The following is a 25,596-nucleotide window of genomic DNA, read 5'->3' on the forward strand; positions in this document are numbered from 1 at the left end:
CTATTTAAAACCAAAGAAAACAAAAAAAAATCTTGTGTTTAACAGTCATTGAAAAGAATTACTACTAATTTCTAGAATTTAAAAGGTTAAAAATTTTAAAGTGTTGCCTAACTATACTTAGCATACAATAGTTTACCAAAATATTCATGCATTTGCAGTAATTCAAAAAAATCTTCAAGAAACATAAGCAAATATTAGTATACATATGAAACTAATCCAAAGCCAACTGTGATTAATTCCTGTAAGGGAAGTTAACAATTGCCAAGAATGGAAGGTGACTAGAGTTGCATCTAGTTTGCCTACGTTCAAGCATGATACTAGATAAAATTAAATAAAAACTGTTACTCTGTGGGTAGCTAACAATATAAAATCTAAGACCATTCACATGGCTGGAAACAACCCATCCCCAGCCACCATCAATGCAAAGGGCAAAAAATTAGAAAGAGAAAAAGCCTATATACAACCTGTTCTGATCTGTTAATGTAAAGAATTATTTCTGGCTAAAGGAGTTTAATAAAGTAAGCCGGTCATGAAGCATGCTATGTATACCAACTGGTGACAGGGAAACATTCTGAGAGCTATGCTGTCCAATATGGTAGCCTAGCCACATTCTATTAAAACCTCACAAGGTGGCTAGTCCAAATCAAGACATGCTAACAGTAAGTGTAAACACACACACTGGATTTTGAAGACTTGGTGAAGAACAATAATGTAAAATATCATTTTTATATTAATTAGAAGTTAAAATGATATTTTGGACACAATGAGTTAAATCAAATATATCAATAAAATTACTTTCATCTGTTTCCCTTTTTAACTGTTTCTTTTTATTCTTTTTAATATGGCTACTAGAAAATTTATGTATTTATTTATTTGAGATGCGGTCTTGCTTTGTCACCCAGAGCTGGAGTGCACTGATGTGATCATAGTTCACTGAAGCCTGGAACTTGTGGGCTCCAGTGATCCCTCTGCCTCAGCCTCCCAAGTAACGGATTATAGGCACAAGCCATTGCACCAAATGACAATTTTAAATTACATACACAGGTTATATTTTACTTCTACTGGATGACACTGCTCTGGAGAACCAGTGCCCTTCCTTTTACAATGTTAAATTTGTCCCTCTCCTTCATTATAAACAAAAACTTAGTATCATTTCCTAGCTAGGAGAAATAACAGTACACTGTAAGATACAGATTCTTGTTCCACTTCTGCTATTACTCAGTAAAGACACCTTGGGTAAATCACACTGAGGCCAAGATGGCCTCAGTTTACTCATGTCTAAAGTCTTCATTTCTAAGGTCCCTTGGGACAATGACATTATCAGATTCAAAACAGAATAAAGCTCTTTGTTCTACAGTAGTGTATAGGCACATTCGTTCTTAGGTCAGGGATTCCTAACCTGGAGCTCACAGAAATTGTATGCAAGTATACATCCACTTTTAAGTTAACACTTTTCACATTTCTCAAAGACTGTATCTTTAAAAATAAAAGATTAAGAGCTACCTTAGCTAGTAATAAAACTGGTATACTTTAAAAAAAAATCAGAGATTGTTACTTTATCACTGTACTTGCTTGGCATGGCTAAGATGTATTACTGGTCACTAATGGTGAGATTTCACTTCCCTAACCTGTTCTTGAAGGCCTTCAACAGATCCCACTTGTTCCACTCTAGTAGCCACACTTCTAAAAAATGATCTGTGCAACATATATAATATGCAAGCTTTATAGAATGCTGGCTGTTAAAAATGGGGTCCATTTTCAAATACAACATTTTTCTAAACCATGCACAAAAGAACAGCCCTACAGGGACACTCTTCCATATTGTATACATGCTATTGCCACTACATTTGAATGCGGGCAGACGTTAGTGGCTAAACATTAAATAAAACATAGGTCTTCATTGAGCAGACCTGAAATAACAGAGCAATGAAGTATATTACAAATCAGCATCCCAGTACATTTTAAAAAACAAACCAACAAGGGTATCATGCCACCAGTCAAAAGGTACTTTGCTTAAACTGGCATTCTTTAACATGCATGTTGTAGTGGTAAGTACTTAATTTCATACAGCCACAGTTATTAATACTTTGCTAAGGGCTACCAGCTGCTAAAAACTGCTGTTATCTCATACTGAGAATGCTAGTTCTATACCTTTGCTCTCAGGCTGTGAGGAAGGGGTGCTAGTCCAAAAGGCCATAGGATTAGATTTAAAGAGGCTAAAATTAAATCCTAGAAAATAAAGAATATTTCATTTTTTAACATTTTGGGAAACAGAATGAGTATGCTTTTAAAACATAAAAAGCCAGAATCCTTCAATTTATACCACCAATCTGATTGTCTTCCATATTCATTTATCCCTGTAGTTTCATTCTTTGCTCATTTAATAAATGAGCAAGACTGACATACAACATATAAAATGAGAACATCTCAATATCATGTTCTCTTTTTTTTTTTTTTTTTTGAGACAAAGTCTCACTCTGTCAGCCAGTCAGGCTGGAATGCAGTGGCATGATTTCAGCTCACTGCTGCCTCCATCTCCTGTGCTCAAGCGATCCTCCTGCCTCAGCCTCCTGAGTAGCTGCTAATTATAGGCACGCACTACCACGCCCGGCTAATTTTTGTATTTTCAGTAGAAACAGGGTTTCACCATGTTGGCCAGGCTGGTCTCGAACTCCTGAGGTCAAGTGATCTGCCCACCTCAACCTCCCAAAGTGCTGGGATTCTAGGAGTGAGCCACCATGCCTAGCCTCAATATCATGTTTTCTGAGTGACAAAACAAACTGAACAAATGAAAATGAACACTTTAAAAAAAGACTCATGTTAATGCGCATGATTCAAGCATGAGTCCGTATACTGTACCGAGTTCTTTTGCTCTGCCCTAGCATGATAGAAGTATCTTCCAGTTACTGAAATGTCTTAAACTACGTTCTCTTGCTCTTTGAAACCTCACTGTGAACTTAATAAGGGAGAAAAAAAATTGCTCAAATATTTTGGGGGTGTTCACAAAGCATCATTTATATCCCAACATTAGTATCCTACAAAGAGTCTGCATCAAGCTAAACATTAAAAGAAAGAAAAATTGTGCTTAACTTTAACAGCAAAGTACTTACCCTTTTCTGGTGTTTTAAATGTGTGGTTGATTGAAGATTCTTCCGTTGGAAAGGAAGCAAAGAGATTTTTGACTTTGCTATCTGAAGACTGTTCGATATCAGAGTTCTTTGACAGTTCACATTTGTCAGGTTCCGCTTTGCTTTCAGATCCACTCTGGGCTACTGAACTAGTTTCACTATTGTTACTTTTCAAAGGTGCATTAAAACTAAATCCAAACAAAGACCCAGTGGCTGAACTGTTGCCAAATGCAAATGGTTTTGATTTTTCACTACCAAAAATGCTTTTAACAGACTCTGAACCAAATACAAACTTTGGAGGAGAAACCACTGCTTTTGTTGTTGTTTCAGATGTGCTAGACACTTCAACTTCTGAAGTTGTATCTGCTACATCATCACCCTGAATAACATCTGTCCTCTCTCTTGTGGTTTCTTCTAATACAGCTACAGCAATTTTGCCACATGGTGACTCTCTGGGAGTGCTTGACCGAGAAACATGAGGTGTTATCAAAGAATCTTTTTCCTGGGCTGCTTTTGCTTCATCAAAAATTTTCTTAAACGAGTCTGCAACATCCTGTAGTTTAAAACGAACAGCTAAATGCTCTACTTTTCTTTCTCCATCTGCAAAATCACATGCAGTCCACACCCATACTCTTTCTGTCCCTTTCATAGTTTGCAAAGTCATGTCTGGAGTTATTCTGTGATTGGCACAAAGTTTTAATACTTGGTCCCTTCTCATCACTATACGAACTTGCTTATTATCATAATTCTGTAAAATCTTTATATCACCGATGCCCCTTTCTTTCCACTGACCAACATCTTTATCATATCTGTAGAGTTTTGCCCTGTGACTAAAAACAACTTGTTCATTTTCCTCACCACTGGATACTTCAACTAGATCAGGTAAAGGAACAACAGGTTCAAAGTACTGTCCATCTCTCTCTTCTTCTTGAGTAACATCAGATTCTTCATCAGTGCCAACTGAAGTCCCACTCTGATTCAACTTGGCAGGAGACTTAGATGGACTTAAAGCAGATTTAAAACTGAAGTTAAATCCTGTTGTTGACTCACCAAAGCGGAAAAGATTTTTTCTCACAGGGCTACTTGCCAATGGAGAAGCATGTACTGAGCTACTACTAACACTATCATCCAAAGCATCTTCCCTTAAATCATAGTTATCCCATTCTAATGTGGGCCCAGTGTTTTCAGGATTGGGTTTTATTGTTGTGTCTGAGGCACCAGCTGCAGCTGTACCTGAACTCTTATTCTCTTCCTCAGTGACTTTTGTTTGATCATTCGTCAAAAATGTTTTGAAATCTTTCAGTCCACTCTTCATTTCTTCAGCTCTCTGTATTAACTTGGCAGCTCTGCCAGTATCTACAAGTTTATGGGGAGTTTGAAGTGGTATGTCTAACAGAAGCCGCTGGCATTCCTCAAATTTTTGCTTGAATTCTTCAGCCAGCTCTGGTGTTTTAAATTTTGCTGCCAACTGCTCTAGTTTAGCATCACCATCAGAAAAATCACTGGCTAACCACATCCATGCTCTGTCTGATCCAGAGAGAGGCTTCAGGTTCATTGTAGTCGTTATCCAATGATTAGCACACACTTTTAGTACTTGTTCTCTTCGCATCAGCATTCTTAGTTTGCCATTGACCTCATTTTTGAGAATTTTTAAGTTCCCCAAGCCCCTTTCTTTCCACTGACTTATCTCAGCATCAAATCTAAATAGTTTTACCCGCTGTGAATACAGAACTTTTTCATCTTCTTCTCCTGTTACAAGTTCTACTTTTTCAGGCATTTGAACTACTGGTTCAAAATGGATGTCATCGCTGTCCTCAGTCTTATAGGCATCATCATCTTTCTCAAAGTCCCCAGAAGTGTTTGCTTTATCGGCCATTTTACCGCATTGTGATGAGAATAATTTTTCTCCAGCACCTGAAAATCCCTTGAAATTGGGGTCTTTTTTGCCAAACTGAAATCCTTCTCCTGAAGTTGATCTTGCAAGATCTGCAAAAGTAAAAGTGTTACTTGTTTGCCCAAAAATCACACCACTACCATTCTTCTGGCTGCTAATATCCTGAGCCTGGAAGCCAGTATCATTTTCAGAAGGCTTTTCACTTTTCTTTTCTTGATTTCCTGGTTCTGAAATGCCAAATTTAAATCCATCAGCAGACACAGGGATGGAAAATCCTTCTTTGGTTGACTTAAATTCTGTATTAGAAGAACCCTGAAACATAAATGAAGGTGAATTTTCTTGATCCACATGCCCAAATTTGAATCCTTGCTCTGTATTGCCAAACTTAAAAGCTTTTTCTGAGAAATTACTTTTAAATCCTGTTCCCACCTGACTTCCAGAAGAGTCATGCAACTTCATTTCTGAGCCCAATGTGAAAGCTGAAGGAGCTTCTGCAATAGGTTTATTAGTTGGTTTAGAGGCATCACAAGCCACACATTTTAAGGAAGAACTCTCATTTTGTACACAGCAAACACTACAATCCCACTGTCCTTTCTTGATGAACATTCCTTCAAATCCACTTTTTGGAGCCTTGCTTATCTCCGAAGAGGCAGGTGTTGAAATTGCAGTTGTTTGATTTTGTTTACTTGTACACTGACAAGCAATACATTTGGTAGCACTGGCTTCATTTCTTACTAAGCACACACTGCAATCCCACTGTCCTTCCTTCTTAGTGAACACTCCCTCAAATCCGCTCTTTGGAGCCTTGCTTGTCTCTGAAGAGGCAGATGTTGAAACTGCAGAAGTAGTTTGATTTTGTTTACTTGGATTCTGACAAGCAATACATTTGGTAGCACTGGCTTCATTTCTTACTAAGCACACACTGCAATCCCACTGTCCTTCCTTTTTAGTGAACATTCCCTCAAATCCGCTCTTTGGAGCCTTGCTTGTCTCTGAAGAGGCAGGTGTTAAAATTGCAGAAGTAGTTTGATTTTGTTTACCTGGATTCTGACAAGCAATACATTTGGTAGCACCGGCTTCATTTCTTACTAAGCACACACTGCAATCCCACTGTCCTTCCTTCTTAGTGAACATTCCCTCAAATCCGCTCTTTGGAGCCTTGCTTGTCTCTGAAGTACCAAACTTAAAAGAGGCAGGAGCTGGAACAGAAGTAGATGGACTTGGTTTATCCGAATTCTGACAAGCCACACATCTTGTAGCATTTGCTTCATTTCGCACTAAGCATGAACTGCAATCCCACTGTCCTTCCTTCTTAGCAAACATGTCCTCAAATCCACTTTTTGGAGTTTTACTTGTCTCCGAAGTACCAAACTTAAAAGAGGCAGGTGTTGGAATAGAAGTAGCAGGTAGACTCTGTTTTCTCGGATTCTGACAAGCAGTACATTTTGTAGAGCTCCCCTCATTTTGTACCAAACATACACTGCAATCCCACTGTCCTTCCTTTGTAGAAAAAACAGATCTGAAATCACTGTTAACAGGTTTAGGAAGATCTCCCTGGCCAAATTTAAATGAAGCTTGATGAACAAATGAAGATCCACTTTTGTTAGCAGATTTTGTATTCTGACACGCAATGCACCTAGATACAGTAGGTTCATTTCTTACTAAACAAATACTGCAATCCCAGTGACCTTCTTTCTTTGGAGTCACCAATGCAAATCGATCTTGAACATTCTCTGGGCCGGTTTTAGGAGTAAAAACAGTTTCAGCTAATGGTGGGCCAACAAGCTCTTTATTGCTTGGGTTTAGATTTTGGCATGATACACATTTCTTAGCAGTTGCAGCATTCTTTAATGAGCAGCTGTTACAATGCCACCAAGACCCTTCTTTCTTTGCAACTTGAAATTCAAAATTCATGTTTCCAGCATCAGATTTGCAAATATCCTTGTTATCAAGACTTGTGGGTTCTTTTACAATTCTGACAGCCTGATTTGATGCTGTGGCTACATTTGTTCCTGGGGCTTTTAAAATGCTCTGGGCTTCTTCAAACTTGCACTTAAAAAGTGCTGCTTCCTCAGGAGTTTTGAACCTAATAGCAAGTTGTTCTGGTTTTGGCAACTCATCTGCATAATCAAGGGCGTGCCATACAAAAGATCTGTCTGATCCAGCATTTGGTGTCAATTTCATATCCGGACTGATGTAATGATTTGCACAGATTTTCAATACTTGCTCTCGTCTCATTAGAAGGCGAATTTTACCAGATGTTTTATGCCTCAGTATTTTTACATTGCCAATCCCACGTTCCTTCCATTCTTTGGATTCTACATCAAAACGAAACAATTTTGCGCGGTTGCAAAAGAATTCTTCTTCATCTTCCTCACCAGTTTTTACTTCAATCTTATCAGGAAGAGGTACTACAGGCTCAAAGTGAGGACCGTCATCATCATCATCCCCATGGGCACTTCCTCCATCTGTCTCATGATTCTTGTTTGCTGTCTCTAAAGTGGGTGTTCCAAATACTGACTTCCCTGGACCATGGAAAGTAAACATATCATCACTTCGCCGAAAACCAGAATTCTTTTGCTGACTCGACCCCATGTTTTCTGTAAATGAAATTCCAGACACATTTTTGCTTCCAAAATTGAATGTATTTCGAGGCCCAATGTTTTGACAACCAGGGATTGGTTTGGGTCCACTATAGCCATCTCCTTGCGAGGGTTTATCTGAAGTCAGGAGACCTAAAAGGCTTTCACTGTTACTGTAAGCTGCAGGAGGGGGCTGTGTCACAACCTGTGGTGAGGAAAACGTGAAGTCACCATCATTTGATTTGAAATTTGAGTTAAATTTAAAAGGAGTTGGCTGTGTTGTGTGTGCTGGTGTTGGCAAAGATGGCCTTATTCCTTCACCCGGCATGGGCTGAACAAAATTAGTTTTCCCAAATTCTATAGCCTTAGATTCTGCAGATCTTGAAGCATGAGCTGCAATTGGAGGTTTTGTGAAATATCCTGGTTCTGGCAAAGGTGGATTAGTGCTTGTCTGTTGAACATTGTAATTAAAGTAATCATCACCCCTGGGCGATAGAATTCCTGTTGCAGGAGACTCAAAACGCAATGCAGGAGGACCATACATCTCCTGAGAGAACATACAAGCAGATGAGCTTTGCACTGGTGGTGTGTGCATCTGTTGCGGATAGGCATAAATATGCTGTTGGGGTGGAAGCCTATTCATGCCATAGACTGGGCCCTAAAAGACAGAAAGTTAAAACATTTTGTAGATTGTCTACAAAACTACAGATAACTAAATGCAAACCAATTCTCACAAACCTCAAACGTGAATATGAAGTGTAGAAGATCTCATTAGGGGATGTAGTACACATCACTAACCCGTTTATGCCAGAGGCTGCAAATTTTCTGTGTGAAAAATCAGACCTTGGCAATGACCTTGAGCAGTAGGATATAAATAACTCCCATAAGCTTAGTGTACCAATAATGGAACACTAGGCATAAATAGGTTAAGAGAAAACCACATTACTGCAAAGATACTTGCATATATACTTGGCATATAATGAAAATTAATTACAGCATCTTAAAATCTACAACTAAAGTCATAAAATAAATACCTTCTTCATTCCTAAACAATTTATCAAGTGACATTAACAATAATGATGATGATGATGATGATGATAACATTTATTCAGCATTTATTAATGTGCCAGCTGGGCACCGTTCTAAGCACTTTACATTATTATCTCATTTTAATATCCTCAAAAACCCTATGAATTAAGGTATTATTATTATCCTCATTTTACATATGAGGCAACTGATGCATTGAGAGGTTAAGAAACTTGCCTGTGGTCAAAATAAGCAGAAGAGCAAGGGTCTAAATGCACCCCAACACTCTGTCCTCAAAGCTGTCACATTCAACTACCACTGTAATGTTGAGTCTTCAATCAATTGTTATATATATAGCTGTATCAGGCCTGAAAGTACTTACCACATAGTAGGTCAGCAAGGGCATTATAGTTCTATTTCTGTTAAAACAGAATGATGAAGGATCCACCACCACCACCACTCCCATTTTTAAAATATTCTAAATATTCACACTTACTTGAAACACAAAAATAAGGTGACTAAGAAGTATAATTTCTGTATCTGGAGATAAATTTAAAATATCTACATTTTAAGGGACATAAAAGTTTTAATACTGAACTGCTCTCTTGAATGTATTTGAAGGAACCCTAAACAATTTAAAAAGGAAATAATTATAAATGTATAAATTATTCCTTTGTTACCTTTGTGGGAGTAACATTAGCTGCTGGTCTGAGAAGATACTGGGAATTATATGCTGGTGACTGACTATAATATACTGAAGGGCCAGTAGTTGCAACTAAAAAAAAAAAAAGAAAATAAAGAAAACACTGTTAAAGTCTATACTACAGTTAAGACTATCTAGGCAAGAGCTATAAATACAAAAGCAATAGAAATTAAAGAAAGATTTAACTACATAAATTTTAAATTTCTGTACATCAAAATACACCAATCAAGATTATCAAATGACAAACTAGAAAAAAATTGCTAAATATGACATGAAGAATAAGAGAATAGCATCGCTGTGATCAACAAGAACAACTACCTCACAAGCATTAAAAAAGGAATAAAGAAGAAAGTAACTGGTGCCTTTTCTAAGAAAGATCAGTATGATGTGGAATTATGGACATTCAGTCACAGAAAGGACGTAAGGAACCAAGATGCCATCTGATGGTCAATGCATTTGAAGTGGGCCTAGAAAATCTGCAGAAAGACTAGGTTGTGTTTTGTAAACTAAAGCTATTACTGAGAATGTTCAGCTCAAAAATCACCTGACAAATTCATGGAAAGGATCTCACAAATAACATAAAATGTGTTCCCTGGCTTAAAATAAAAAGCACATCAACACTCATGCTGATGTACAAACTATATGCTCCATCTGATTTGTGTGTTTTACCAGGAAACAAAACAACTAGAAGGCACCCATGTTAACAGCAAAACTACCAACAGTCATTTGCTTGAATTGTTTTATGATAGTTTTACCAGAAAGCAACCAAAAGACCTTTTATGCCTGTACACGGAAGAAGAAACAGAAACTGTGCCAAGAGGTTCCAAACAATTGCCTCTGGAAAGCACTGAAAAATCAAGACCTAGAAAGGCTAGCCGGAAGCCCAAGTTTGATTTTGGAAACCTAACAGAGGTGAGGATAGCTATTTTGAAATTACTATGGGGAGGAAGCAGGCACAGAACACAGAACAACCTGACAGAAATGGCCCAAGAATCTTAAAGTCTTGCAAGATGTCTGTCTGCATGAAAGCAAAAAGAAAAAATAAAATTTTAAATTAAAAAAAAAAAATCTTAGTCTGAAGTTTAAGTAGGGACTTTAATTGACTACTGACTCTAAACTGTGTGGGGAAAAAAAACTAAACAGCTCTAATAAATCTACTAAAAGTAATCTCATTTTTAAAAGCACCACATGAATAGACAATTTAGGAAAGAAATATAATAGGCCTCAAGGAACATGTTTTTGAAGTGAGCCTTGAAAATCTGCAAAATGATGAGGTTGCATTGTGCAAACTCAAGCTATTATGAGAATGTTCAGGTCAAAAAAATTACCTGACAAATTCATGCAAAGGATCTCACAAGGAACACAAATGTGTTCGTTGGCTTTAAAAAAAAAAATCACATTAACATTCACGTTGATATAACTCTTCTCCATCTCTTTTGTGTGAGTTTTACCAAGAAACCAAACAACTGGAAGGTACCCACGTTAAAGATGGCAAAACTACCAACAGCCATTTGCATGAATTGTTGAGCATGACTAGTATTTTAAAAACTTAAAAATTGGTATCACTTTTGTTCCTACAAATTGGCAAAGAATTTTATAAACTAGTAAGTCAGCATTAGCAAAAGTGAGAAGACGGCACTATCACATACTAGTGGTAAGAGCATAAACTGAATATTTTGAATACCCTACAAAACAAGGACAGTGTCCTAGAATTTGTAATGGTATAAACCAGAAACAACATAAATAAAGGAACAGAATTTGCAGTACTTCCATATGATGGGATACCATGAACTCAGTAATATTCAAAAAACATTTAAGTTTAAAAATGCTCAGAACTAAAGTAACATTTAAAAAACAGGCTAGCTCATCTACACACAACATAGTAACATGGTAACAATCTCATAAAAAATACTGTATGTATAGAGAAAGAACCAGAAGGAAATGCCCTCAAACATAAGAAATGTTAATAAGGTGGTTAGTTTTTAGTTTTCTTCACCCTGTTCCATACTTCTGAATATCTCCTATGAGCTTATTTATCTTTAATTTTAATCATCTTATTTTAAAAAAACAAGGACCATCTTGATATGTTTACTTTTATTAAGGAAAAAGAATCTATGAACACACGAACAGAAATCAGGAGATCTTGGCTCTCGCCCTTTCAGTGCCACAAAGCTATTTTGTGAACCTGTAAATAATCCATTTGGAGTCTCCATGTTTCTCAATTGTAAAATGAGGATGTGCTGCTTCTACACATTTCATAGGGTCATTGCAAGAATAAAATGAGACAATGAGAATGTTGTATTTACATGCTTGTGTAAGAACAGAAGACCTTTTATGCCTGTACACAGAAGAAATGGAAATCATGACCCACAAGGCACCAAATAACTGACTGCACACATCACTAAAAAAGCCCCAGAAAAGGCTAGCCAGTTTGTTTATCCTCTTACAAGGACCTATATGATGCATAAGGTTTTTAAGTAAACAAGGTTTGAGAGTTACACATTTCATATACTTATCTATGACTTATGACATTTAATAAGCTTGACTTCACAAAGATTTTGTTATTTTGCTTGTGTTGAGAAGATATCACAAAAGGCTAGTGGGGTTGCCTTAACTATATGAACCATCACACAAATGTGCTCATCTAAACTAGATTTTATTCTAAATCTTTCCTGGGCTCAAAAGAGAAAAAAAAAAAAGTGCACTACTACTACCATTTCAGAAGTCTGTCTTACGTAAAAGGAACAATTTTGTTATTTCTGGCTGCCTGGGAGCAACGTATTATACTGGCAAGTGCTTTGGAGTTACACCACTGGAGTGTGAATCTCGGCTCTATCAATAACTAGCTGTATAATAATGAGTAAGTTACCTAACCTTTCTTTATCTATGTCCTTATTTATAAAAAAGGGATTAATAATGGTACCGGCCATTCTAAGTTACCGTAATTAAATAAAATTACATTCACAAAGCACTTTTGCACATAGCCAACCCACAGTAAACACTATTAGTAACCTTAGTTCATTAACTGTTTACTGTATACTCTTATAAATGTCTGATACACACCCACGCCCACTTGCACATACACAAATGCTCATGGTAATTATGTAAGGCAAGTATTATCTCCACATTTCAGATAGGTTAACTTACACAGCTACTATAGTAAGTGATAGAGCAGAACTTAAAAACCCAGTATGATTCAGGTCCAAACTCCTTCTGTTTCTCTATATAACCATAATATTTCAAATTAAGTAAGATTTCCTATATAATATCCTGCCTCTTATCATTATCATCAAAATAATTCCCCAGAGGTGCAGGTTCTTAATTAAGCATTTCTTAGTGCATAACTCTATTGATTAACATTTTTCAATTTAAGGAATAATCTCATCTCAGCTCATCTGAGGTGTGGATTAAGTGTTCTTTAAGCCTTTATATACACGTGATCACATACAGCTCGTTTTTTCTGCTTGGGGTTATAAAAATCTCCGTAACACCAAATACAGCTTTTGAAGTAACATATAAACAGACATTGACATGTATATTAACAAACATATATAAACAAGGTGATTTCACAAGTTATCTACTTAAAAGAGGGAAGTAAAGTAGTTTTACTAAAATATGCGATTATCCACTTGCCAGCTCACCTGTTAGTGGAGCCCCATGAAATGTCTGTGACCCCTGATATCCATCAGGCACTGAGTCTGGTCCATAATTCTCTGTGGGCCAACGATGAGGGGATGCTGAGTTACTGCTATTTAGTTTCAACTCCTGCATTTCTTTCTATTGGAAGAAAAAAAATCAAATAATTTTATTATATCATGCCAGAAACAGTGATGGGAAACTTACTCTTTTAAATTTAAATAACTGATTTTTTTTTTTGAGATGGTGTCTTGATCTGTTGTCCAGGCTGGAGTGCAATGGCACAATCTCGGCTCATCGCAACCTCCACCTCCTGGGCTCAAGCAATTCTCCCACCTCAGCCTCCCAAGTAGCTGGGATTACAGGCGTCAGCCAGCACACCCGGCTAATTTCTTGTATAATAGTAGAGATGGGGTTTCACCATGTTTGCCAGGCTAGTCTTGAACTCCTGACCTCAAGTGATCCACCGCCTCAGCCTCCCAAAGTGCTGGGATTATAGGTGTGACCCACCATGCCTGCACCTGATTATATCTTTTGAAAGATTCTATTTGCCAATGAGTTCTAGGTACCTGGTGCTGATTTTAAAATATGATTCTTAATTTGTTAAAAATTTATCTGCTCCCATTTTCATTCCTTACTACAAAACCTACTTCATTAACTCTCTCACCTAAACAAACAATCTCCTAAATGATCACTCCTTCATTTCCATTCTACACTTGCCTACATTAACCTTTCTGACGTTCACCTCCAGCCAAGACAATTCCCTGCTCAAAAAAACAAGTACCTACAAACTAAACTTCTTTCCCCAACTTTCACAGTCCTCTAACATTACACTGACTATCCTTTCAGTGTGCTCTTTCTACACTGCAATCTGGACTACTTGACATTCCAAATCACCTCCCCAAATTAGCTTTTCACTTAACCCCGTGCTGAAACAAAATACAACTAATTCTCAAGGTGATGTTCAAATGCTCCACCAGGAAAGGGAAAAAAAGTAGTAGCTGCAGACATTTTATTATGTATATAATAATATGTCCAATGCACTTAAACTCTTGATTTTTATACTATCTACACTGTTAGGTAAACAATATTAGCTCCTATCTTAAAATGAGAGAAAGGGATGCAGAGAATAACAGCTGGAATTTGAACCAGATCTGACTCCAAAAATGTTTTCTTAACACAACTCTGCTGCCTTGACAAGATGGCAGATAGATACAACGCCGTCTAGTGTAGCTATGTGGCTACCTGATCTCTGCTGAAGAAAACTAAATGACAGCACCATACCCAACCCTAGAACCTACAAAATGTCCCCTTACAAAACAGACACTTAACAGGAAATTCTTTTTTTTTCCAAATAAATTGTAGTGGTATCAGAAAACAGGTAAATTTTGAAAAGTTTCAAACTTCTCTGTATCAGCCCAAGAATCTGACAAGTTCTAACAAGTGAGGTCAGGGACAGATCTAGCATGTCTGCTTTCTTTTTCTACAAGTGTTTCAAATAAAAATTTCCCAGAAAGACCTAACCATGGGGTCCAAAACTATCTCAATTTTCAAGCTAAATAAAATTTCCCCCACTCATCCATCTACAGTGCCTAGTCCAGATGCTACACATACACATCCAAGAAATAAGAAACTAGTGGAATCACCTAGAAAACTTTATGGTCAGTGTTGGTATCCGCACCAGAGCTTTGAATTTGCAATCACTGCTGTAACTGTAATTTTTAACATTCAGTGTGATGAGAACTGGCTTCAATAATTATCTCATTTTAAAGATAAGAAGCCAAACAGTCACAAAGGAAGTGACTGGCCCAAGATCATTCATTAATGGCAGAGTCAGTACTAGTACCAAGCTTTTCAAGCTCATGGACTAGTGCTCCACTATACTTCTATAGAATACAATGTTGGGAGCCTGAAACCTGTATGTTAAGTCAAAATTGTATGTAATTATCATAGGCCATGACTACACAAAATTAACATTCAAAATTTTTGTGCAAATTCAAAAATGTCTTCCCTACCAAATAGTATTCTCTTAAGTTGCAAACACTGCTGATCACACTGTAATAATCACCACGTATCAGCATATCCTTGGTGTAACTTTAGCAGTATGAGTAATTTAGTTCTTGCCTGATAAGCATGAAAGAACCTACTTTTATTTCCAATTCCAAAACTCAAGCTCCTTTGAACCCTACTGTTAAGATATATATACATAACTATTTCCTTACATAATTAAGTCAAATTCATATGGAAGTGTTAAAATATAGTAAGACTTTTTGAAGCTCAGACCACTTTTCAATTCCTAGCTATACATTTGAAACACATGTAATCCACAGCTAATCTGGGAATTAACTCATAGACCAGAGTATGATTAGCACATTGTAGTAGTTCAATCACTCAGGAACCTTCTCTGTGCCGGGAACTCTTATATTTTAAATAAAACAGTTTCTACCTTTGAAGGTCTCAAATTTTGTGGAAGATGAGAGAGACACAAAGTTCTTTCAAAAATACAGTAAAGGGCTGGGCGTGGTGGCTTACACCTGTAATCCCAGCACTTTGGGAGGCCAAGGCGGGCAGATCACCTGAGGTCAGAAGTTCAAAACCAGCCTGGCCAACATGGTGAAACCCTGTGTCTACTAAAAATACAAAAATTAGCTGGGTGTGGTGGCGGGTGCCTGTAATCTCAGCTACTGGGGAGGCTGAGGCAGGAGAGTAGCTTGAACCTGGGAGGTGGAGGTTGTAGTGAGCCAAGATTGCACCACTGCACTCCAGACTGGGCAACAGAGTGAGACTCCATCTCAAAACAAAACAAAACATGGTAAAGGGTCAAGACCGAGGTATGCAGGCTGGACACAGTGGCTCACGCCTGCAATCCCAGCACTTTGGGAGGCTGAAGCAGGAGGATTGTTTGAGCCAGGAGTTCAAGGCCACCCTGGGCAACATGGCAAAATCCCATCTCTACAAAAAATACAATTAGCTGGGCCTGGTGGCATGTGACTGTCTGTAGTCCTGGCTTCGTGGCAAGCTGAGCCGAGAGGCTCTCTTGAGCTAGGAGGTCAAAGCCGCAGTAAGCTGTGATCATACCACTGCACTCCAGCCTGCACAACAGAACAAGACCCTGTCTTAAAAAAAAAAAAAAAAAAAAAAGACTAAAATGTCCCCTTGCCATACTATTTGGATGGCAAGGGGACATTCTGACCAGCTTCAGAAAAAAAGCGAGAGAGTGGCCAGGGAAGGAATCTTGGAATAAAAAGTACAGCTAGAGAAATTAAGTGACTTACCTTAATGGCCTCTACTTGTTGGCAAATCATTTTCAATAAAGAATTCTGATCTTCTGCCCATCGAGGTGGTGTTTTGGGAGAATACTAAAAAAAAAAATAAAAATAACAAAACAGTATTTGAAACACTTAGAACAGAAACAATTTCACAATGAAATGATTTGATTCTTTCCTGTTTACCTTGTAACTTTTACTTGGTGATAGTGAATATTTGGTAGGAGACGGTGTAGAATGTTTTATTTCTGAATCTGCATTTCGCAAAGAACCATTTTTATAAAGAAGACCTCCTTCACTATAGTCTTCGAGTTCCTGCATGACTGAATTAAGCATCTCTTTTATAGACTCCAGGGGCACAGGCAACTAAAAATAAAAGATATTAATTAAGGGCTTTCATTTGCAAAAAATTCCAAAAGTAGAAACTCTAAAATGATATATTTTATCCTATTTACATTTGTCACTTTAATAAGCACTTTACACTTTAAATAATAATACATGTGAAAGTGTTTTTTAATCTTTTTTCTTTGTTTTTCTGTTGTTTTGTATTATTTTTATTTTTTTGTCTTTATTCTGTAATTTTTTTCTTCATGAACACACAAAAGTGTTGTACAATCTAATATCTTCTGATTCTAAAGTCCATGCTCTTTCTATTACTTCCGTTAACCATGATAATTGTAGAGGAATGTTAACTTGGAAAGCTTTTCCAAGTGAACAAAATAAGTTACTGATGTTTTCTAACTGATTTTCAACGGTGACAGAAATACAGATGCTACAATACACCAGACAACATAAATCCTAATAAAAGAGTAGTAAAACAAATTAATCAACAAAACACTCAGAAGACTGGACATAATTTAACATCATCATGACAATCTCAAACAGCTGACAGCAAGAAAACAAGGGAGTTCATAATGGCTGATGAGGATGAGAAGAAATGCTCTTAAGTTGCCAGCAACAACTTTCAATTTCAGCCAAGTTCATTAAGAATCAGTCCTGAGGTTACAGTATTTGTTTTGACTACACTGCTAAGATAACAAAATCAATGTCTTATCTTAGAAATCTTTCCTAATTCCCCAAGAAGTACTTTTTAAGAGCATATACCTAGATTCCCAAGTTTAAAAAGACACACCAAACCTAAGACAAAGCAAGCAAATATAAGCATTTAGACACACACATCCCTTCTGTGCATTAATAACAACGTATTACTATTTTTGAAATTACCAAAATATAAGACCAACGCAAAAACATTGACCAGTGGGTTATCAGTAAGAACGTACATACAACAACCTGCTACTTACTTTCTTGACCACTGAAAGATTTGAATCACTGTCATCTAAAATCTTTATTAGGTAGTCCCTGGTCTTTCTCAGATAATTTTTGCATTCTTCTTGTTCTTCAGGAGAAAGGGCATCATTTTCAATGTCTTCTGCCTTCCTGTGAAAAATCTATACAAATAGTGCTTTTATGAAATCATTAGGTTTTTAAAACAAAAAACTTTGAGCTTGGCCACGCATGGTGGCTCACGCCTGTAATCCCAGCTACTCAGGAGCTGAGGCACAAGAATCGCTTGAGCCTGGGAAGCAGAGGTTGCAGTGAGCCAAGACTGTGCCACTGCACTCTAGCCTGGCCAACAGAGAAATCCTGTCTTTTAAAAAAATAATAAATAAATAAAATTTTTAGCTCAAGTAGAACATCTACTTACCAGTGCAAGATTCCAATAAGAAACAACGCTTTTTATAGATTCAAACGCAGTCATAGCATCTTCTATATTTCCATTTACTGCATCCAATATAGCAAAAGTTATGTGCGCGTCTTCTTCATATTCAACAATTTCTGATGCCTAAACACAAAGAATAGTTTTTAGTCAAATTGTTTATACTCAGAATATAAAACCTAAATGATTTTCCAAAGATTTTATATGATCTTAAGAGACAAACATCTCATTACTCTTCTCTGTCATATCTTATTTGTGAGAGCTAGTGAATTCAGAAAACAAGATTACCATTAAATAACAAGGCAATTAATTTAAGCAGTTTATAGCTCCATGTCTTTGTTTATAAACTGGAAATTCCCATCTCCAGTGAATTCACAAAGGAACTCTGTTACCTGAATGTCTACACTATGAAAATGTTTAAACAGAGGATCAATAGGTTCAGGAATGCTGTTCTTCTTTTTTATTATCTTCAACAATGGCAAAACTTTCTTCCAATAATGAACACTTCTCCCTATGTATTCTCGTTGATCATAAAAAGAATTAAGACTGCTGCCCTAAAAAACAAAGTTAAAAGCACACAACTTTAAGGAACACGCATGATTAGATCTAAAGTTAATTTACAAGTTGTAAGAACTGGCTAAAATTTCAAGTCAAAACCAAATGGAACCTCAATAGTCATTTGTTCAACTTCCAAATACTGTAATAACTAAACCACCTTAATACCAGTGATCATTCTATACTCAACTTTTTTTTTTTTTTTTTTTTTTTTTTTTGAGACAGAGTCTCGCTCTGTAGCCCAGACTGGAGTGCAGTGGCGCGATCTCAGCTCACTGCAAGCTCCACCTCCTGGGTTCACGCCATTCTCTTACCTCAGCCTCACAAGTAGCTGGGACTAAAGGCGCCTGCCACCATGCCCGGCTAATTTTTTTTTTTTTTTTTTTTTTTTTTTTTTTTTTTTTTTTTTTTTAGTAGAGACAGGGTTTCACCGTGTTAGCCAGGAATGATCTCAATCTCCTGACCTTGTGATCTGCCCGCCTTGGCCTCCCAGCGTGCTGGGATTACAGGCGTGAGCTACCGTGCCCGGACTCTACACTCAACTTTTAAACGCTTCTAATGATACCACCCTAACGTAGCAATCCAAACTACTTTTTAACAGTTGCCATTTTTAGATAGCTGAAACCTGCCTCTTCTGTAGTGTCAGTTTGTTCAAAAGGCTGACCATCTACACCTAATGGTGACACAAAACGCATCTTAAATATTTAGAAAGATCTATAACGCTCTTACCTACAAAGCCTTGTGCTAATTTTTTTTTAATTTTCAGGCTGAATAATTATCAGAACTTAATTATTAAGGAATAACAGTAACAGCTCAGCTAATACGTAACATTCACTGTGTGCCAGGCACTGCTCCTCTAAGTGCTTATATTTAACTACATTAACTATTTTGTAGCAATAAAAAACACATCTGTCATAATATGACCAAGCTGTTTTCAGAACAAAAAAACTTTCAATAAAAGTTCATGATTTTAAAAAATTAAGGTAATGTTCTTTAAAAATGCTTATACTTTAAAACTCACCGTTTTCTGAAGGCATTTTGCCCAATGTACAAGCAGAGCAGGTTGAAGGCCATGTTTTTCTTGGGCTCTTAGAGTGTTTATTTCATGCTGAACTAGAAGTCTCAATTTTGCTGAGTTTCCAGGTCTAAAAAATAGTTCAATTTACTAAAATTGCTTTCTAAATACACAGTTCAGCACTTACATACATATATGTTAATGGGTCACTGACAAATTAAATTTTCACATGAGGATTAAATCCCTGGTAAAACCTACACACTAAGTGAAAGCAATATTTTTGTTTTACTACTTACACTGCTTTTCTGTGAATCAGAGTACAAACCGCATCCCACCACGATTTTTGTCTTTCTGTACAAAGCTGTTTACACACAGGAAGGGGCAGGCATAATGGTTGATAGGAGCTGTGGTGAGAATTACATTTCTCCTTTAATTGTAAGTGGCTGGTATATACTACTCCAAGGAGAAATACCTGTTTTATTTAAGGAAAAGTTAAGTTAGAAAAAAAAAATTAAACAAAATGCAGAATATTTAATTTGTTAAAATCTTTGCTTACTTCAAGATCTAAAATACATATTGATTCAGGTGCCTTTGTTTCAAGCCTTGAGGTTTCCTGGGGCAGATGATGGAAAAGCTGTTTTAGCCATTTTCGGATTCCAGGTAAAGCAGGCAATGAATTCCACTGTAAGCCAAGCCAAGTAAGGTGCTGAAGACTACCATTATGTGCTCGAATAGCACCTGAAATAAAATTTAAGAAATTGGCTTAAGGGTTTGAAATTTTTCTTTGTGCCATTAGTTTTGTCAACATAAACAATTAATTCACATTATATATATCTTAATTATATAACAGCTTTTCTGTATCAAAGCTGGAGGGAATTCTATGTTAGGCAAAATCTCATGTTCTTATTAAATGCATTCTCACTTGATTATTTCTAGAAATTTTAAGAAAAATAGTAGTGATGAAGAATGTTTAAGTCTATCTTAAAAAATGACACTGACTAGAACTCAATAAACCAAAATCAACTGACAAAAGCCAAATAAAGAACACCTAACCTAATAAGAAACCCCAAAACAGTGGGTTTTCCTTTAAGTCATTAAAGCAATGGAATACCACTATATTAATCCATCGGTACAGTAATCTGGTTTTCTACAAGAAAGTCAATATTGAAAAGGTTATGCGCTTCTGGAAGCATAAAGAGGTATAATCTTTCTGTCATTTTGGCAATTTGCAAGACTTAAAGATGTTCATGTCCTTTGTCTCAGTAATTCTGTTTTTAGGTATCTCTATGGAAATAACTTGCAATGAAGACACTTTTTGTTGAAGTTTTTATCAGAGTATGATTATTAACAGTGGAAAAGCTGAAAACAACTTGGATGCCCAATAACAGAAAGTAGCAAGCAAATTATGACTACTTCATAAAAAAGATTATATTGCCAATAAAAGTGATATTTATAGTTTTAATACAGAGAATATGGGAGAGAATTCATGAAGGAAGCAAGATAAATCATACATAAACAACTATTTAGATGAAAAATATGGCCAGATGCAGTGGCTCATGCCTGAAATTCCAACACTTTTTGTTTTTGAGACGAAGTCTCACTCTGTCGCCTAGGCTGTAGTGCAGGGGTGTGATCTCGGCTCACTGCAACCCCCACCTCCCGGGTTGAAGCGATTCTCCTGCCTCAGCCTCTCGAGTAGCTGGGACTACATGCACACGCCACCACACCCGGATAATTTTTGTATTTTTAGTAGAGACGGGGTTTCACCATGTTGGCCAGGATGGTCTCGAACTCCTGACCTCAGGTGATCTGCCCGCCTCGGCCTCCCAAAGTGCTGGGATTACAGATATAAGCCACTGTGCCAGGCCTAATCCCAACTCTTTGGGGGGCTTAGGCGGGAGGATCACTTGAGCCTAGGAGTTCGAGACTAGCCTGGGCAACAAAGTGAGACCCTGTTTCTACCAATTAAAAAAAAAAATTATCTGGGCAGAGTGGCATGTGCCTATGGTACCAGCTACTCAGGAGGCTGAGGCAAGAGAATCCCTTGAGCCCAGAAGTTCAAGGTAGCAATGACCTACGATCATGCCACTACACTCCAGCCCAGGTAACAGAGCGAGACCCTGTCTCAAAAAACAACAAGGCTGGTCGCGGTGGCTCACACCAATAATCCCAGCACTTTGGGAGGCCAAGGCAGGTGGATCACCTGAGGTCAGGAGTTTGAGACCAGCCTGACGAACATGATGAAACCCCGTCTCTACTAAAAATACAAAATATCAGCAGGGCATGGTGGTGGGCACTTGTAATCCCGCTACTTGGGAGACTGAGGCAGCAGAATCACTTGAACCCAGGAAGCAGAGGTTACAGTGAGCCGAGATCGCACCACTGCACTCCAGCACGGGCGACAAGAGCAAAACGCGGTCTCAAAAACAACAACAACAAAAAATACATGCCACCCCCACAGCACCACATTCAAACTCCCCCCAGCCCAACCCACACACGAAAGGAATACAGGAAAATATTAAGTCATTATTTCTGTGTAATAAGATTATGGGCAATTTATAAGAATAAAGACGGAGACCGTTTCCTCTGAAACATATAACTCACCAACATCGTATCTAGCCAAATCTTCAAGCTCTGGTTCTTGTACATCAATGTTTCCAATATCATCGCTACCAAGAAAAGATGTATCCTTAGGTGACTGACTAGAAAACAGAGCATCATATAATGCAGACTGCCCGCTTTTGTTGGCAAAAGATTCAACAACCTCTTTTAAAAAATCTTGCTTGCCACGACTTAAGTTTAGCAACATGTGCCCTGAAAAAAAAATTTATTTCCATCACTTTAAAAATACAGATTGTATTTGCTCACATTGTCTCATTTGTATACCCAAAGGGGAAATAACATGATTATTGCAGACCTAACCCTCCAACCCAAAAAATACAGCTGGACAACAAAACGGGTGTTTATGTAGAAAATGAAAAGAGTACAGGTTTAATATTCTCAGTATCCACATAAGACAGCAGAAGGGGGAGAAAAGACAGGAATGTTTATGAAAAAAGCCAAACATATTTGCATTTTAGATGAAAAGGTCTGGATTTAAGTGGCCATAGGAGAGCAGGGACAAGCTCTTATTCTCTGATCTGATACACTGATTTCTAAACCTGGCTGATCAGAATCCTCCTTTAAACAGCTTTTAAGAATTATTTCCAGCTGGGCACGGTGGTTCATGCCTGTAATCCCAGCACTTTGGGAGGCCAAGCCGGGTGAATAATGAGGTCAGGAGATCGAGACCATCTGGTTAACAGTAAAACTCTGTCTCTACTAAAAATACAAAAAAAAAAAATTAGCCGGCCGTGGTGGCGGGCGCCTGTAGTCCCAGCTACTCGGGAGGCTGAGGCAGGAGAATGGCGTGAACCTGGGAGGCGGAGCTTGCAGTGAGCTGAGATCATGCCACTGCATTCCAGCCTGGGCAACAGAGTGAGACTCTGTCTCAGGAAAAAAAATAAAAAAATTACTATTTCCAGGCCTCATTCCCAGAGATTTTTATTCCATAGGTTTACAGTAAGCAATCAAAAAATCATAGTCCTCGGATAAAGTACTGATACATGCTATAACACAGATGAACCTTAAAAACCTTGCTAAATGAAAGAAGCCAGTCACAAAAGACCACATACTGTATGATTCCATTTATGTGAAATGTTCAGAATAGGCAAACCTACAGAGACAGATTAGTGGTTGCCAAGGCTGAGCAGTTTGGGTAAAATGGAGAGTAACTGCTAATAGGTAAGGAATTCCTCATGGAGTGATGAACATCTTCTAAAACTGATTGTGGTGACAATGGTAATACTCTATGAACATATTAAAAGCCACTGAACTGTACACTTTAACTGGGTGAAGCATATGGTATGCGAATTATATTTCAATCGAACTTTTTTAAAAAACCCTCCTTCGAGTTAATTCTGCTGGACAATTAGGTTTGGTTACCACTACACAGTTGTATCTCAGCACACTTGCAGAGGCACCCTTGGGATGCCCAGATCAAAGACATAAAAAAAATACAGGCAATTCTTATCTAACTGTGACATCATGCAAAGGCACTTATGAGAGCCCTGCAAGGGTAGAAGGAAAAGAGAAAAGGAAAAAAGTAGAAAGTCACTTTAAGGACTGAAAGTCTAACTCCCACAAAAAAAGTGGGCTATGGAATAAAAGAGCAATGTGAGCTTTGGCCAACAGCCTAACTATACACCAAAGCTTGTAATAACTTTGATTTAATGTTACATCTTGCTCTTTATAAAATTCATCCAATTTTATATCAAAACTGCTCCTTATAGAAAGCATTGTTTCTTCAGTTCACTGCTTGACTCAATGGCCACCTATCTTAAAGTTTGTATCTTAGCAAAATCACAGGTAATATGCAACAGACCTTTAGCATTCATCCCAAGCCAAAAATGGGGGAAAAAATCCACAAATTCCAAGAGCCTAATATAAGGTAAGTATATATCTTCTCTCTTCCTCACTATGCTCTCAGCTCTTTAAGACAGATCCATATCTTCTTCATCTTTATATCCCCACAGCAGTGTTTTTAGAAGCAGCTGGTGTTAAATGGTTGGCAAATCAATAATTATACTTAGTTCAGGAAGTGACTAAATATTCAGGATAGAGGCTCTAGCGGCCAGATAAAGAAAGAGTTAAGAAATCCTCTCCACCTAGGAACAAACAATATCACATATTCATTTCTTTTAAAGAATGTGCTATTTCTTCGCATCTCTTCCATACCTATTGCTCTTAACTGATACAGCAAAAAGAAATTATTTTGACAAATTATCTCCTGGAAAGATGAAGATTTTATCATAAGATATGCCTTAACGAAATTCCTTTTTCTTTTTAAATTAGTTTAATATTACTATTACCTGATTGGCTCAGTCGGTCACAGGCCATCATTTCCAGCAGATTTTGTCCAGCTTCTCCTTTTATTAATTTAATCTTTGGTCTTGGAACCTAATAATTTTAGAATCAAAAATCTTAATTTGATGATACCCATACTTTTAATAGTAACACGGTCTTATCTATTACACTGTACTTTTTTGATAATGAACAGTTAACCATTAATTAAACTGAATTGGAAAAGACTGCAAAAACTGGGAACCAAGGAATTTATATAACCTATGAAAGATAGGCCAGGTACAGGCGTGGTGGCTCACACCTGTAATCCCAACACTCTGGGAGGCCAAGGTGGGCTGATCACTTGAGGTCAGGAGTTCAAGACCAGCCTGTCCAACATGGTGAAACCGTCTCTACTAAAAATAATAATAAAAAAACAACAAAGAGCCAGGCGTGGTGGCACACACCTACTAATTCCAGCTACACGGGAGGCTGAGACACAAGGATAACTTGAACCTGGGAGGCAGAAGTTGTAGTGAGCCGAGACTGTGCCATCGCACTCCAGCCTGGGTGAAAGAGCGAGACTCCATCTCAAAAAAAAAAAAAGAGGGGCCAGACATGGTGGCTTACACCTGTAATCCCAGCACTTTGGGAGGCCAAGCTGGGGGGATCGCTTGAGCCCAGAGTTTGAGACCAGCCTAAACAACACAGTGAGACCCTATCTCTAAAAAAAATTTTTTTTAATTAGCCAGGCGTGGTGGCACACACCTGTGGTCCCAGCTACTCAGAAGGCTGAGGCAAGAGGATCACTTAAACCCAGGAGGTCAAGGCTGCAGTGAGCCATGATCATGCCACTGTGCTCCAGCTTGGGTGACAGAGTGAGACCCTATCTCCAAAAAAAGAAGAAGAAAAAAAAAAGCATAAACAGAGCGGTTCTGAGAAATTAGTTTCTACTAAAAGCACATTCATGTTACATTCAGAGAAATGGAAAATTTAATTACTTTTCTACCCTGCATAAATAGGACAACAGCAGATATTGTCCTGAGTAGATATGACACCCTACTTTTAAAAGTACAGGTGAAATGACACTTGGAAATGCCACATTGTAGATAACACATTTTCACAGTATGGATAATATGGGATAGCACTGGAATAAATGGGACAGGAAATTAAAGAGATCCTAATGCCATCAC

General features: G+C 37.6%; 1 protein-coding gene across 5 annotated transcripts in view; it reads right to left on the reverse strand.

Annotated features, from left to right (window-relative positions):
• The window catches only part of LOC129463202 (E3 SUMO-protein ligase RanBP2), a 63,577-nt gene that overhangs the window by 13,489 nt on the left and 24,492 nt on the right, over window positions 1-25,596 (reverse strand). For 3 of the 5 annotated variants that reach the window (XM_055243841.2, XM_055243840.2, XM_055243839.2), the window contains exons 8-20: window positions 24,433-24,520; window positions 22,127-22,336; window positions 20,079-20,260; window positions 19,819-19,994; window positions 19,529-19,652; window positions 18,345-18,506; window positions 17,941-18,078; window positions 17,537-17,683; window positions 16,422-16,601; window positions 16,245-16,328; window positions 12,975-13,110; window positions 9,311-9,405; window positions 3,111-8,262 (exon numbers count right to left, since the gene is read on the reverse strand). In XM_055243841.2, the coding sequence (XP_055099816.1) occupies window positions 3,111-8,262; window positions 9,311-9,405; window positions 12,975-13,110; window positions 16,245-16,328; window positions 16,422-16,601; window positions 17,537-17,683; window positions 17,941-18,078; window positions 18,345-18,506; window positions 19,529-19,652; window positions 19,819-19,994; window positions 20,079-20,260; window positions 22,127-22,336; window positions 24,433-24,520 (6,874 nt within the window). Of the gene's footprint in view, window positions 1-2,151; window positions 2,230-3,110; window positions 8,263-9,310; window positions 9,406-11,054; window positions 11,580-12,974; window positions 13,111-16,244; window positions 16,329-16,421; window positions 16,602-17,536; window positions 17,684-17,940; window positions 18,079-18,344; window positions 18,507-19,528; window positions 19,653-19,818; window positions 19,995-20,078; window positions 20,261-22,126; window positions 22,337-24,432; window positions 24,521-25,596 lie in introns of those variants that run through there. The other 2 variants (XM_055243838.2, XM_055243842.2) reach the window with 2 other exon arrangements.

The sequence above is a fragment of the Symphalangus syndactylus genome, chromosome 14 (genome assembly GCF_028878055.3).
Source record: "Symphalangus syndactylus isolate Jambi chromosome 14, NHGRI_mSymSyn1-v2.1_pri, whole genome shotgun sequence".
Lineage (NCBI taxonomy): Eukaryota > Metazoa > Chordata > Mammalia > Primates > Hylobatidae > Symphalangus > Symphalangus syndactylus.